We start from the raw sequence: 14,727 nt of genomic DNA on the forward strand, positions 1-14,727 counted from the left end.
GCACCGCCATAAAATGACATCATCTTCTCTGAAACCAAGCAAGAGAAGAAAATCACAGCTCATTTTAGCTCTTGGAAATCCCCAATCACCGCCGATGTCGTCTCCGACACCTCCAATCAGCTCGGTGGCACCACCGTCGCTTCCCTCGGCCGCCTCATCTGGCTTGAGTCTCGTCCATTAGAATCCAGGTACCGATTTCACTATCCATCTCTATTCTGTCACTACTTTTCAATTGGATGTGTTTGATTTTAATGAATGAGGAGTTGCTTGTGTATAGACGAGTGGTTCTGGAGAGAGAACCGGAGAGACCGAAAGATGAACCGTTGATATTACGCTGAAGGACTATGCGGTTCGAACACTAGCTCAGGAGTACAGCGGTGGCGCTTTCAGCTTTTCAGGAGGTACACTTATCTTCTCAAACTATAAGGATCAACGAATTTACAAGCAGTCTTTAAGCTCCAAAGGTAATAATACATGTATTCGTTTTTCATAAAATCTCATTCCTGATGGTAACAAGATCAGGATCGAGCACATGGACGGTGGGGATTCAAAGGGAAGCAACACAAATGTCCAAGTGCCCCATTTGGATATGTTGCATAGCTCTAGCATTTTACTTTCTCTTTGGTTCATTAATGAAAAAGTATGAGAAAATATGCAGAAATGATGTTTTAATTCCAATTACATACTAGAATAGCATATGTCTGGTAGATTTTGTAGATTCTTGACTGATTGTACTAATGGTTAACTGATGTAATTGTTTTGTTGGGACAATAGCATTTTATTGGGGGGTAATAAACATTTTATTTAGGGGTAATAAACTTTTTATTGGGGAAAGTAAACTTTTTATTGGGGTAATAAACTTTTTATTGGGTTTTGAAACATGCTATTTAGTTGTGTTAATCCTCAATAAATTTTGAAACATGAATTTATATATATCTTATTGCACACGATCTCTGACAAATCTTGTGAATCAAAGAGTATTTGCAAGACTTATATTAATATGCACGTTAGGGGCCCAAGATAATTCTTGAAAGACTCAGGACCAGCCCTGAAAGTAAGGCATTTCAAGTAAATAGATGTGAATTCTTAGATTTTGATTAGATGGCGCTACTATCCACATGGCAAGACATCTTTATCCAAGTTTTTCTCCCAAATGCTGCCAAACCTACTTATCTATCACATGGTCTTTAAAAGCAAGGTTCGAAAAATCGTTAGGCGCTAGTCAAGCAGTGGGCTGGGGAGGAGCGCCCAGGCGGTTTTGTATTTTTTAATTTTTATAGCTTTTATTTATGTAATTAAAAATATATAAACTTATAAAGACTCAAAGAGTAATAAAATTGCACCTAGAATATTCAAATTTTGAGAGAGTTCTAAATAAGCATACATAAAGACTAAAGTGATAAAGTCATAAAACAATTGCAAGCCTAAACCTCTAACTCTTCTTTTCCATATCCATCCAAGACTCCTTCGGTATTGGACGCAAACTCAACATCCTCTTCTTCTCCCTCCTCTTCCGTGTCCTCATCCAATACAAAATCTTCATCATGAAGTTCTCTTACCTCTACATTTCTAGAGCTTCTCCTAGGCCCAGTATCCACTCCTGAAGCCTCTCCCTCCATTTCACTAGTAATATCTGAGTCATCTTCTTCATTACCACCATCAACAATCCACCCTTGAGCCCTACTAGCTTCATTACCAAGTAGCACATCTACACCCAACTCTTGAGCTCTTCTTTTTTTGTTGATGATCTTGGCATTGAATTGGACATAGAGTGGATTGTTCAACCTTGAAACATCTAGTCTATTCCTTTTCTTTGAATGGATCTACATAAAACAAAAAAAGAAAAGAAATATTAGTAAGTTAGTAACAAGTCAACCATTTGAAGAAAGTGTTGTTCTAGGCATTTGAGAGGAAACACTTACTCCCTCAAAAGTACTCCAATTTCTCTCGCACCCGGATGAACTTGTAGTTGAAGAGAGTATTCTTCTAGCCATTTTTTGCAATTTGGGTGTTCCATTTCCATAATTGGACCACCATCCAACTACATGTGCACAAACAAAACTATAAGTCAAAAAGTAAACAAAATTAATATCATGCTTAGTAGTTTTCACAAAATAATGAAATAGTCTTAGTTTCTTACCCGGATCATACTTGTCATCATTTTTAGCACATCCCAACTTAGCTAAAGCTCTTCCAAATCCACCTCCTTTGCTCTTATACATCAACAACTCTTCATTTGCCACAACATTTTGGGTCTCAAGGTCATCGGGAAAAAACTTCTTAACACAAAGTAATAACCCTTCCATGACAACTTGATCATACTGTATGTCTTCATCCTTGTAGAAGTAATAAGGGTTCAAGAGGTAAGCCGTCAAATGTAATGGACTATCAAGACCACGGGCTTTGTCATCAATAATTTCTATGATTGGCCGATAATTGGCCTCTTGATGTTTGAATGCCTCTTTAATGTCTTCTTTGCCTTGAGTAATTCTCCATACAAAAAGCCCATTGATGGCTTTTTATCCCCATCCACAAGGCGAAGCACCTTAAATAAAGGAGCAAACTCTTTCAAGCAAAGTGTTACCCCATTCCAAAAAGAGGCACTCAATACGGTATTATCTGCCACTTTCCCCTTAGCACTCTTAGAATGTTTGCAAGCGGACTAATCATCACAAGCAACCATGCACCTCAATTCACTCTTCTTGTCCATCAAGCTTTGCAAAGTTAGAAACGTGGTAGCAAATCTAGTGACTCCCGGTCTCACTATGTCTCTTTTCTTTGTATGATTCCTCATCAAAGATAGTGAATGTCTTTGCCTTCTCAATCACTCCTTTGAATCTTGGTTGGTCACCAATCCCTTGGAGCATGAGATTCAATGTATGAGTGGCATATGAAGTCCAAAATAGATTTGGCCTCTTTATCTTTAACAAATTCCCCACCGCCATATTGTTAGTGGCATTATCCATCACTACTTGAACTACATTTTGTGGCCCAACTTCTTCAATGCAATTGTCTACATATTCAAAAGATGTAGGCTCCGGTGTGTGATTGCAAAGAATCTTCCCTTGAAGAAAGAAAAGTAGTGCCTTCCTTGCAATTGACACATACGTTCATAATGCTTCTTCTTTTTCGGTCTCTCCAAGCATCCGTCATAATTGAGCAACCATTCTTTGTCCACTCTTCTTCTTGCTTCTTGAGTGAGTTTTTTGTCCTCTCAACCTCTTCCTTCAACAACGGCTCTCTTAGTTAGTATTGAGTTGGAGGTCGGTAACCTGGCCCAAATTGACCAACCGCCTCGACAAATCTTTTAAAGCTATCATTGTCAATGGCATGAAAAGGAATGTCGGCTTCATAAACCGACCTAGCCAACCATTGATGCACACTATGTGTTCTTTCCTTCTAAATGACATCATTAATGTTTTGTTGACGCATCCTCTTGCTTCCATCAATTGAAGAATCAGGAGTGATTGAAGATGCAAACTTGTCTATAGGCCCAAGAAAGTGCGGCCTTTTTCTTGAGAAACTTGGCCCTTCAATTTCTACATCTTCTACATGAGAAACTTCAACTTCTTCCCTCACTTCCTTCTCATGCATATCATTTTGCTTTCTCTTAATTATTGCTCCTTCTATTGCGGCTATACATTTAGCTTTATCGACATCCAAACAATTCTGCATGCAGCAACATTTCCCTTGATGTTGGCAATGTGTTGCTTCATCCTATGCATTCCACCACTAACTAACTTCCCACACAACTTACACTTTAATTTATCTAAGTTGTGTGGATCCGCCAACACCACAAAGTCCCATCCAGCATTGGTTGACCCACGCCTCAATGATCTATCAACTTGATTCGTAGTAATAGTAGCATTAAATCCTCCGAACGATGCCATTAAGTTTTCTCCTATTAAAAAACAAACAATGAAACAAAAACAATCTTGCTTCATTACAAGTTTACAACATGGCAAAATGCATTAACATTTAACAATAGGCCCAAGAAACTCATCGTGGTAGAATGGATAGTGAAAATTGAAAAGTGAAAACACATGTATTAGTGGCAGAATGCATCTAAATCTGAATAGAATGCATCGAAACATAATGCATTATGCATATAAATTGAACATAATGCAGAATGCACCAATTTAGCTTCTAAATTTGAACAGAATGCATGGAAACAATTATGCATATAAATTGAAAAGAGTGCCTCCAAATCTGAACAGAATGCATAGCGCATCAATTTAGCTTCTAAATCTGAACATAATGCATAGCTTCTAAATCAATTTAGCATCCTCAACTTCTAACAACAGACCTGTCATGTATTTGGAATTTTGGATACCTTTGCACCTAAAGTTATTGTCCTTAACAAATAACAAATAACAGGAACTCAAGAACAGAATTGATCAATTTGAAATAGCAGAGCCGCAGAGCATTAACAGAACTAGCACTAGCATATATGAAGAAGTGAAGAACGAAGAACTGAACAACAAATTCTTCTCTTCAAAATTCAAATTTTCCAATAGTTCAACCCCAATTCATGCATCCAAATTCCAAAATAGATTCAGTACCCAACTACCCACTAACCAAAATAGTGAAATCCTAATTCAAACTTCCAATTTAAGGGAGCAGAGGGACTTATAGAGTTGGAGATTGAAGGCGTTACAAAGCGAGTCTGAGGCCGAGATAAAGCATTGGAGCTGCGGTGAAGGAGTGGTGGCTTGGTAGGGAGAGCGAATAGGAGTTTTGGGGATCGAATGGTTTAGGCGTTTAGCAGATTAGGTCTCATTGATTTGGGGTTTAGATGTTGCAAAAAGAGAAAAAAAAATTTGAAACCCACCTAGTCACCTAGCCACCCAGACCGCCCAGGCCGCCTAAATCCAGTCTGCCTAAGAGCGCCGTTTAGCCAATAATCCCCTCGGTCTGCCACCGCCCAGCGCCTAGGCAGCCTGGGCGGCAGTTTTTTAGAACATTGATTAAAAGCAAGAGTTGAAATTTATTTGAAACTACCAAGATTTCTCTAACTTGAGCCTACTGATATTTGAGTGATATCCAAAATATATTTACAGCTAGTATTTTTATATAGGTATTTACCAACATTTATTGATATTTTATTTGATAACTTAAGTTTCAATAGAAATTTTTGTAAATTTATTTTCATCAAAACTAAAATTGTGAACTGAAAAGCTAACACATCCATTTTATTTTCTATTTTCCTTTATTCAAAATGCAACACGGTTGTGTTGTCAAGGGACACCAATAAAAAGTATGTCAGTTCTCTCATTATTCCTTTAAGAAATCGATTACATGGTGATACTTCTAAGGGGTCTTTTTTTACTCTCTCTCTCGTTGGTAGCCGTCGCACGCACGAAGGAGGAAAAAAATCGACTGTGAGTGTGCTCTCTCCCAGCCGAATGTAGCTGGCTTTTCCGCCGCTGCGTTCCGGCCCGGGAGAGGATGGTGTTTCTGAGTAGTGGAGGGGGCTTAAGGCAGCGGCGTGGCTCTGGGAGGGTGGATGGGTCGTCATTTCCTGTTTGGGCGGATAGTTTTCGATCTGTCTCTATCGGATCGAGGTGACGACATCGGAGGTGTAGTAACGGAACTTGGAGTTCCGGCGGTGGTTTCTAATTTCATCGACCCTGCTTTTTAGGCTGTGGTTGATCAGATCTGAACGAGGAGGTGCCGATCCCGAAAGGGATCTGTCGCGGCCTCCGCTTTGGACCTGTTTGAGGTCGTCCGCTTGATGCAGGGGCTGTTTGCGGCGTGTCAGGGCGGTGCAGTGGCGGAGGAATTCAGCGAGGTGCAGTTTTGATGCGTGGAGACGGCGTGGTGGCGTTGGGGTTCGCTGGTAGTAGGAGGGTTTACCTGCCATGCTTGCCCTTTGTTGGGGGTGGTGGTCTTTGGGCTGGGCCTATGTTCTTAAGCCTCTCTGGTGTTGATTTGTGTACTGTTTTTTAGTTATTTGCTATTTGGTTTTGGTGGTTTTTTAGTTAGGAATAAGTCCCTCCTCTTGTGAGCGAGAGTTTAGGTGTTTCTGGGGAGTGTCGATGCCATTGTTTGGTGTCTTGGTTGTTTTGGTGGGTCTGGTCTTTTGGCAGTGCTTTCTGGTTATCAGCGTGATGGTGAATCACCTTTACACGTGGTCTGGTTGTTTTGGGACGCGGTGTCCTAACGGGTGGAAACAGTTCATCTTAATGTTGGTGGCGGGGTTGTATCGTTATACATAGGTTTGGTTATAGGTTAATTTGGGTGGGGTTGAGTTTTTTTAGCTCATGTAAGTCCCTCTCGTTGAAGGTCTGAAATTTTGTAACATGTTTGGTTATTAATAGATTATTTATTCTCTCAAAAAAAAAAAATCGATTACATGGTGGGTAGTAGGTAATCGAATCTTCAGATCTTCATGATTTTTTTTTTGTTTATATCTTCTCTATATTTTAGATAAGTTACTTTGGTTTTTTTTTTTAGCTAAAGCATGAATAAAATATCTAGGTTAGCCCAAAACACACTTGATATCAAGTCGATCCATTATGGATTTGCCACCAGCGTTCTTGAACAAACTACAACTTGTTGAAGTTCCTCATCCTTCATGACCTAACATTATTTGTGATGGTTCTTTTCATTACAATTCTAGTCTTGCCAAGATTAATTGTGAAAATTTTAATCGTGTAAACTCTAAGCTTAACACAAACATGAAAGGAAATGAGAAGAGATAAATAAGTGATATTTGAAACAATGGTGAAATGGGGTATTGATTTTTAAGCAGCCTAGCTAGCTACAACATGCACAATACATTTCTCAGTTTCCTATGTCATAGGCTTTTCATTTACCATATCTTCTCATTCTTCTTTAGTACCTTCATCTGCACCGTCATTCTCCATATTTTCATTACCCCCTTCACCAAGGTTATCTACTGATAAAAATTCTAAAGCTGTTACAACATCGCTGATCAGAGGCCGAGTTGCAGCTTCCTCTTGGAGACACATAGCTGCAACTGCAAGTGCTTGGTAAAGTCCTTTTATGGGGTATTTCCCTTGTAGCAATGGGTCTGCCATCAATACAAATTTTCTTCTGTCTTTAAACAATGGTTGTGCCTGCACAAGTATATGACCTATTAGACCTCAAAAGCTTAAGTTGTTTGGAAACCGACTTCACAATGGATATCAAGCTGACTTCCTCACGAGGAATTAAACTCGGAGGTTTAAAAACAATACCTCGACTTATCAAGACTCTGATATAATGTTAAAACAATCATTACACTTCAAAAGTTTAGACTCTTAGAGAATGATAGTATAATACTAACAGTAATTGCAATATATAGAGCTTTGACATACCCAAGTAACCAAATTCTGCTCTTCAGTTGGTCTGTTGTTGTCTATAACTCTCCTCCCAGTGATTATCTCCAAAAACACAACTCCAAAGCTATAAATGTCGGATTTTGTTGTCAATTGGCCCGTGAGAGCATATTCAGGAGCACAATATCCATAGGTTCCCATAACCCTGGTCGACACATGACTCTTATCCCCAGTTGGACCAAGCTTTGCTAGACCAAAATCAGAGAGTTTCGGATTGAAGTTTTCATCTAACAGTATGTTGGAAGCTTTGAAATCGCGGTATATGACAGGGGGATTTGCTTGTTCATGTAGATATTCAAGTCCTTTTGCTGCTCCAGTAGCTATTTTGATCCTAGTTTCCCAATCCAAGGGTTTTTTGCCTGGAGGTAAATCTGAGGAAAAAAAAGTAACGCATGTTATAATACACATACAAGCACATGTCACAAAATTATTCACTACAAGACATTGAAAATAGCTAGAATAGTCACATTTGAACAACGAATTAATGTGTATATCCAAAAAAAAAAAAGAACAACGAATTAATGTGGTGCATACCAAGAAGATGATCTTCTAGGGATCCATTGGCCATGTACTCATACACCAAAATTCTTTGATCACCATCGGCGCAATATCCCACCAAATTGACAAGGTTAGGAGCATGAAGAAGGCTCAAGATCAAAACTTCTACAAGAAATTCTCTATTTCCTTGGAATCCATTCCTGTCTAATTGCTTAACAGCAACAACCTAAACAAAATGGGTTAGTTAAAACAAAACCTATTTAGAAGAGGGAATTTCCAGTCAAAAAAGAAGAAGAAGAAGAGGGAATTGATGAAATAAAGGATGAAATTAATTAGGATATGGATAGAAACAATACTTGGTTTGTGCATTCAAGGTGGCCTTTGTAAACTCTTCCAAAACCACCTTCGCCAAGCAAATATTCAGGATGAAAATTTTGAGTTGCAACACATAGTTCACGGTAAGTAAAAATCCGAGCAGAAATATTTCCTTTGCCAATCTTTGCTATTTCATCGGTAATATACTTTCTCCTGCTGCTATCTACAGTGTAAATATGTTCAAGGTTAACAATCAAAAACTTATTGGAGGCCAGCAGAATTGAACTAGCTACTTCATATAAGCTAGCCAAGTGACTTTCTAGTAATCTATATTTTATATAGATTGTCCAAAGGAAAAAAAAAAAAGTCTATCTATAGAAATTTAATTATTTATGCTGGTCTAGCTTTCAAAAGATAGACAATTCTAATCACAAATTGGAAAACTTTGACATAAACTAAAAAAGGAGATGTTATTCTTTATAATTGAAAGAAGTCTTTATTTTTTTCGTAATTTTTGTAAATTTAATTAGACAGAGAAAGTTTCAAAGAATTTACCAGTTTTGAAGGAGATGTTAGCAAATGAGTTCAAGGTTTTTGTGTCATGGTATTCCTTTATGCTCTTTTTCAATGACTTCCTAGCGATTTTCTCTTCAGACATGCAACATCGGAAACAACTCATCATGTCCTCAACTTCAATCCGATCACAGCACCTTCAAATTTTTTTCATCCAAGTCTTACGTGCTTGATCTTGAAAAAAAACTTGGGAATATCATGTAACAACACAAATGTTGGATTTAATTCAACCCCAAGAAAAAACAAGTGTACACAATACAATTTGATATATTTTGGAAATGGATATCTATTCGCCTTGGCTCAGGAAAAACCAGAATGCTTTCTGGTCTTTCAAGAACCAGAAGCTCGATATTCTTCGCATTCTTCATTTTGCTTCACCTTCATTTCCAAACCATTTAGTTCGGACAGCCAAAAAGACTCAGTCAAGTTTTCTAAATAAAGAGGGACAGGTAGGAATTCACATTTTGTTTAACTACTTCTTTTCATTATCTGAACAATTAAAATCTGGATTTTGTGTTGATAACATGGCAGGCCAAAACTAAAACTTGCTATTATTTTCATGCCAAAACTTAACCTTCTTTAATTGGACAAGGTCGATCTTGCATTTCCAACCATTTTTGTCTATCTTTACAGAAACCGCCGGCGCTGTAAATTATATATGGTAACCAATAATAGTAGCGGCACCAAGAAATTCTTCAGGATTTGCTTATCCAGTGATGTGGCATTTTATATGACAATATCTTATCTGTTAAAAATAAATAAGGTTAGCAATAGACCCAGTAAAACAAATGAAACAGTGCAACATCAGCTGGGATACTAAAATATTGGAATTGTAATGTGCTCATAATTTGCTATATATACATGCATATTCATACTAATCATAAGAGCAAATGCATGTATATATAGGATTAGTGGAGGCTCCTGTTATTATTCGGGATGTTCTCTTGTTACTAATTGTTCAGGGTTTAGGCTTCATGTCCCCTCCATTGTATTCAGCAGTTTCATTAATGAAGGCTTGAGGGCAGCTGCACCAGCCCTTATTTCAAAAAAAAAAAAAAAGAGCAAATGCATAAATGATAAAGCAAAAGCAGTAAATTGGCAAAGAGAAGCTTCATAAATGTACAACAAATTCAACTAGCCTGAAGCACAAATACTATTGTATCTTCAAAAGCTTAAGCACTAAAATGGCCAGATGACCATCTCTCATTGTAATTGGCAACACCTAGAAACAAGATGCACCATTGATATACAGTAAAAAAATCTAATAAATAGACCATACGAAAGAAAAAAGCATTAAATTTCACTGAAGCGATTTTTTTTTTTTTTGATCAGATAAACAACTCAAATGCTACAACTAGTCTTTCGTGAGTCGAACTCACAACCTCCCACTTACGAAGGGGAGACTATGCCACTAAATCAAATGATACTGGGCTTACTGAAGCGATATGAAACCATCCAAAAGTGCATATACTAGATTTTGTTTCTTTTTTGCGTCCCATAATTTACTTTCTCATTCAGGATTTACTCCAATAATTAACTTCAATTTCTTTAGAGTTTTACTTTCAGCATTCTTCGTATGGTCATCAAACTCTCTTGGAAACTTAATAAATCATTTAGGAATTGTTTTATTGATCTCTTCCATATCAACTTCTTTGCATTGTTTTGCTTTGTGGTCATCAGCCTCCATTAGGTTCTTAGGAAATCATTCGGTCATTGCTACCTTTCCTTATTTTGCAGACCCTTTTTGTGTTACTTCAGCTCCCATAATATGACTTTTATGCTCCATCCTAAAAACGTCTTTACTTACATTTTTCAGATGACCATTTTTCAAATGACCAATGCTTGGTGGTTCAAGTGGTAAGGAGCTTGTTTCCCTTAAGTAAGGTCTCAAGTTCGAGCCTTGTGATCATGGAGCAGCCAGTATTGGGAGAGCTTCCCCCCTAAATGGGGTCCGACCCGGCTCGAGAGGGATTAGTCCTTACCTACGGGTGGGGGATACCTTGGTTTAACCCAAAAAAAAAAAAAAAGCCGCAATTTTTGTCTTAGCAGGAAATCCTTCTGTTGCTGGAATATTGATCGATGAGGTAGGATATGATCCTAAGAATTCACTGGGAAAAGGTCTTGATCCATCCCAAACTGCATTGCAACCCTGTGTGACAAATACTTCTCTTTACCAAGTCATCGGAAAAAAAAAAAAAAAACTTCTCTTTAGTCTTTACCATTTTCTAGTCCAACCAACTCCAAAGCACGTGCTACTTAACATAAGACGTGTAAAATTGAGTACTTCCACCCTCCTTTATTTTATTGAAAAATAAAATTGGTATGGAGCGTAACGGTTTAACACCCAGTTAAATTCAAAAACACATATCGCTTTACGAGAGCTGTGAAAAAATTGATACAAGGTTAAAGAGAATTGGTGATCCCCCTAATCGTTTCCTCTCCAGTGGGAGGGAATCTATTATCCCCAAAACCCCTATTTCTATTATGTCCCGCAAATAATGTACCGTTGTTTTCCACTATTAGGAATTTAACAGCGTTAACTTTCGTCATTTGCAATTAAAGAAAAATTACAAAAAGGTAAGCCCATACTTTTCCTTGTATTCTCATTCTGTTCTATAGGATTCTAGGGTTTCAGAGAATCAGATTCTCTCTTCTTAGTTCAAGCAGTGGATATGTTGGAATTTGTCATATGCGTGTATTGAACAAAACAAATGCTATGGTGTGAACTTAAATGAATTAATGAACTAATGATAAAAAGGAAATTAAAAACCGAACCATTGCAAGAAAGAAATCACTAGGAGAAGATCCAAAGAGAAGGTCAGCTCACCTTTGGGGTAAAGATAAAATTTTGAAATTTCACCAAGAGAATGAGAGCAGTTGCAAAAGGCGCTCAATCATATTCATTGGCTTCTGTTGTTCTCTGCTAAAAAAGAATCGAACCTGCTATCCAACACAGCATCGGCAACAACTAAATGAATGAATGTATAAAAACATACCAGACAGCATTTGTGATCACATCAACACCATCATAAAAAAGTGTATTAACTAATTGGCAAAAAAATAGCTTCTGATTGTAAGTGTTCAGCTAGCCAGAAGCATAAACACTAAGCTTCAAGTTAAGCACTGATTCATCCTCAAAAGATTACACCTAATTGGTCAAAGAATAGCTCTTCATTCTAATGGGTTCAGGTAGCAAGCAGCATAGACACTAAGATAGATCTAGAAGAGATTATCTTGTACCAACTCCAACAACTGGTCATAAACAGTTTACAAAAGACCCTTGAAGTGACTAGTACTTACAAAGATACTAATAAGTGAACGAACCAAGAGAGAAAAATTTATACGGAGATTAATCCACCTAACAGATTGGCACACCTTAGTTTGTTTTCTAAACATCTATATCCCCACAATTTTCTCCAGATTCTGAACCCTCATCAGTAATCCATCTTTCTGAGGTCTAGTTCTAGCATTCTCCATCGTTCTCTTTACTTCTTTCACAGCACCCCTTTTGGATTGTTTCACTTTATGACCATCGGCCTCCATGGGTTTCTTCAGAGTCCTTTCAGCCATTGCTTTTTTCCCACCTTTTGCAGCACACCTTTCAGATTGTTTCACTTTATGGCCATCAACCCCCATGGGTTTCTTCAGAGACCCGTCAGCCATTGCTTTCTCCCCACCTTTTGCAGAACCTTTGTCTGATACTTTAGCTCTCACTTGCTGCTCTTGCGTTATCCTGACATTACTTTGAACATTTGCAATATCACTATCCTTCGTCCCTTTTGTAGCAACCCTCCAAAGATTTTTGCCATACTCGCTAGTATTTCTTTTCTTAGCAGGAAACTCTTCAGTTGGTGTAGCCAGCTTCCGTTTCTTCATATTTTCATTTGGGTTACGTGACTGTGAGGAAACATATTTTGTGGATTTCCTGGTTGTCGAAGCATTACGGAGACAAGCCGGTCTCTTTTCCACAAGTCCCCTTTGTTTCAATAGAGGAATATCGCCACCACCTCTATGATTTAGGGACAAATCTTTCTTGACCTTCTTGGGAAATTGAGCAGTGGCTGATGGTTGTGTCCTGACAGCACAATTGGATTTTCTTGGGACTTTAGGCACAGCACAGAAGTGGTTCTTTTCAAGTTCACACTTTGATAAAGCTTTTCTAGATGCCTTATGCGCCTTTAAATTCTTCTCTTCCATGGAGTGATGATGAGTACTCTTCTCCTTAATCTTTTTTTCAGCCACTTTGACATCATCTTTGATTGCATCCGCACGATCAGACTTATATATTCCCCACCAATATGAGTACCTAGCTGTTACACTCGGCCCAAAGAACCGTCCTGGAAGAAAGAAACGAACATCGGTAGTGCCCGAGTTACAATCCAACCCTGAGCGTTCAACAGGATCCCCAGGAAGATCTTGATCAATTCCAAACTGCATTGCCACCCTGTGCGGCAAATACTTCTCCTTACAATCTTCTACTCCAACCAACTTAGCACAACACAAGCATTTAACATAAGACTGCAAATTCTGGTCCGTAGTTTTATCATAACAGCACAGTTCCTTAGCTTGGTAGTAAGAACCATGTAGCCAATTGGTCAGTTCAGCAGTATAAGGCCGCCACCGAAAGTTCTTAGCCAAGTTAACCTCTCTCCTCACATCAGGAAGACTAATCTTAATGTTCACTTTGTTCCACCGAGCCGCCCTAGGCTCACCGGGGTTCAGTCTCTTTGGTGGACTCTTAAGCACACCCTGAAACCTCTCTAACGCCCACAACTGCAACAGCTGAAATGGGCTCCAAACAGAGATCATCTCCTCACCCTTAATTGCTTGGTTTTCCAAAAAGCTTAAATCTCTGAAAAGCCCTGCAAGAACTGCAGGAGCCAGAGCAACTCTAGTGCCCTGTGACAAAAGAACAGCAATGGGAAACACATGTTTGCCTAAGCTGTCTTCAGGAAGAGAAGGAAAGACGAACCTTGCCAACCACAGAGACAGGAATGCCACATGTTCATGCTTGTAGTCCTGAAGCTTCATAAAATGCGTCATCCAGTTTAAGTGATAAGCTTTCCTGGCCGGAGTTCTAGTCAGCTCTGTCTTCTTCTTCTCCATCTCCTCCACTGTTTCCATCAACACCCCATTAATGGGCCTTGTCACCTGCTTACCCAGAACCGAAAACCCACCTAGAACCATCACATCCTCCATTGTGATCGTCGCTTCGCCCCAATCAAACAAGAACGTATTAGTCTCCGAGCACCAAAACTCAGCCAAAACCAGCACCAAATCCTTGTTAAAGTTGGTCTCATATTTCGAGCTCATAATAGCATCGCAAATCCCAGCTTGGTTCCAAATAGTACAGTACTTTCCGGCCAGCCTATCAATCCACTCCACCCATTTTTTCTGGGGCTTCTTGGAACCTGGGAACACAACCGTGGACGGCCATTGTTGAAGACTGTGAGGAAAGACGTCAGACAACAATGGAGTATTTGAGGGTCCCACTGCTTTGCTCGAATTCGGAGCACAGGGTTTGAGAAACCTTGCGACTCTTTTGAATTGTTTCCCGTCTTTTGAAGACACGAGTTTCTCTTCTCGTTCCTCGTATATGCGATGAGAATGTGACGTTTCTGCTCTCTTTGCCATGGTTAGGAAGAAGAGAAGACGAGAAGTTTTTCAAACTATTGTCAACCTACACTTTTGAATATTTGTATAGAAATAGTGGGAACTTGCATTATATGGTTATAAAGTTAAAGTCTGAAGAGGGACCATTGCAAAAGAAAAGGAGGAAATGATTGATCGAAACTGGGGCAGCATTCCACGATGAATGATATATCTATTCCATTATGTGGCCATGTAGTCAAAAGCAATTTAAAGTTGCTTTTTCACAATGCAATTTTGTCTACAGAATAACTCTCTTTATAATCTAATTAGTAAATTCATCCGCGCGATGCTCTGAGTTTATTATTATTTTTTCAAGTTTCATATGTAATAAATGAAAACTTACAAT

General features: G+C 38.6%; 3 protein-coding genes across 3 annotated transcripts; all 3 read right to left on the reverse strand.

Moving 5' to 3' along the window:
• Window positions 1-1,424: 1,424 nt before the first annotated feature.
• Window positions 1,425-2,945, reverse strand: LOC121049192. The gene is made up of 4 exons (XM_040505832.1): window positions 2,765-2,945; window positions 2,141-2,479; window positions 1,923-2,041; window positions 1,425-1,823 (listed from the first exon to the last, which is right to left on the reverse strand). The coding sequence occupies exons 1-4, from the start codon at window positions 2,943-2,945 to the stop codon at window positions 1,425-1,427; spliced, it is 1,038 nt and encodes a 345-aa protein (XP_040361766.1).
• A 3,738-nt stretch (window positions 2,946-6,683) lies between these two features.
• On the reverse strand, window positions 6,684-9,105 carry LOC112203657 (probable serine/threonine-protein kinase PBL23). The gene is made up of 5 exons (XM_024344586.2): window positions 8,712-9,105; window positions 8,198-8,379; window positions 7,878-8,067; window positions 7,323-7,714; window positions 6,684-7,082 (listed from the first exon to the last, which is right to left on the reverse strand). The coding sequence occupies exons 1-5, from the start codon at window positions 8,836-8,838 to the stop codon at window positions 6,828-6,830; spliced, it is 1,146 nt and encodes a 381-aa protein (XP_024200354.2). The 5' UTR covers window positions 8,839-9,105; the 3' UTR covers window positions 6,684-6,827.
• A 3,020-nt stretch (window positions 9,106-12,125) lies between these two features.
• LOC112203658 lies at window positions 12,126-14,363 on the reverse strand. Its single transcript, XM_024344587.1, has one exon. The coding sequence runs from the start codon at window positions 14,361-14,363 to the stop codon at window positions 12,126-12,128; it is 2,238 nt and encodes a 745-aa protein (XP_024200355.1).
• Between the last annotated feature and the right edge of the window lie 364 nt (window positions 14,364-14,727).

This window comes from Rosa chinensis, chromosome 5 (assembly GCF_002994745.2).
Source record: "Rosa chinensis cultivar Old Blush chromosome 5, RchiOBHm-V2, whole genome shotgun sequence".
Taxonomy (NCBI): Eukaryota; Viridiplantae; Streptophyta; class Magnoliopsida; order Rosales; family Rosaceae; genus Rosa; species Rosa chinensis.

Excerpts from the sequence above, each read along its gene's own strand:
- LOC112203657 (XM_024344586.2), bottom strand. The coding sequence starts at position 8,838 with ATGATGAGTTGTTTCCGATGTTGCATGTCTGAAGAGAAAATCGCTAGG. Across the intron at positions 8,380-8,711 it reads TAACATCTCCTTCAAAACTG|ATAGCAGCAGGAGAAAGTAT; the intron begins GTAAATTCTTTG and ends TTTACACTGTAG. Across the intron at positions 7,715-7,877 it reads CCTAGAAGATCATCTTCTTG|ATTTACCTCCAGGCAAAAAA; the intron begins GTATGCACCACA and ends TTTTTTCCTCAG.
- LOC121049192 (XM_040505832.1), bottom strand. The coding sequence starts at position 2,945 with ATGGCGGTGGGGAATTTGTTAAAGATAAAGAGGCCAAATCTATTTTGG. Across the intron at positions 2,480-2,764 it reads ATACAAAGAAAAGAGACATA|GCAAAGAAGACATTAAAGAG; the intron begins GTGAGACCGGGA and ends GAATTACTCAAG. Across the intron at positions 1,824-1,922 it reads ATTGGAGTACTTTTGAGGGA|ATCCATTCAAAGAAAAGGAA; the intron begins GTAAGTGTTTCC and ends TGTTTTATGTAG.
- LOC112203658 (XM_024344587.1), bottom strand. The coding sequence starts at position 14,363 with ATGGCAAAGAGAGCAGAAACGTCACATTCTCATCGCATATACGAGGAA.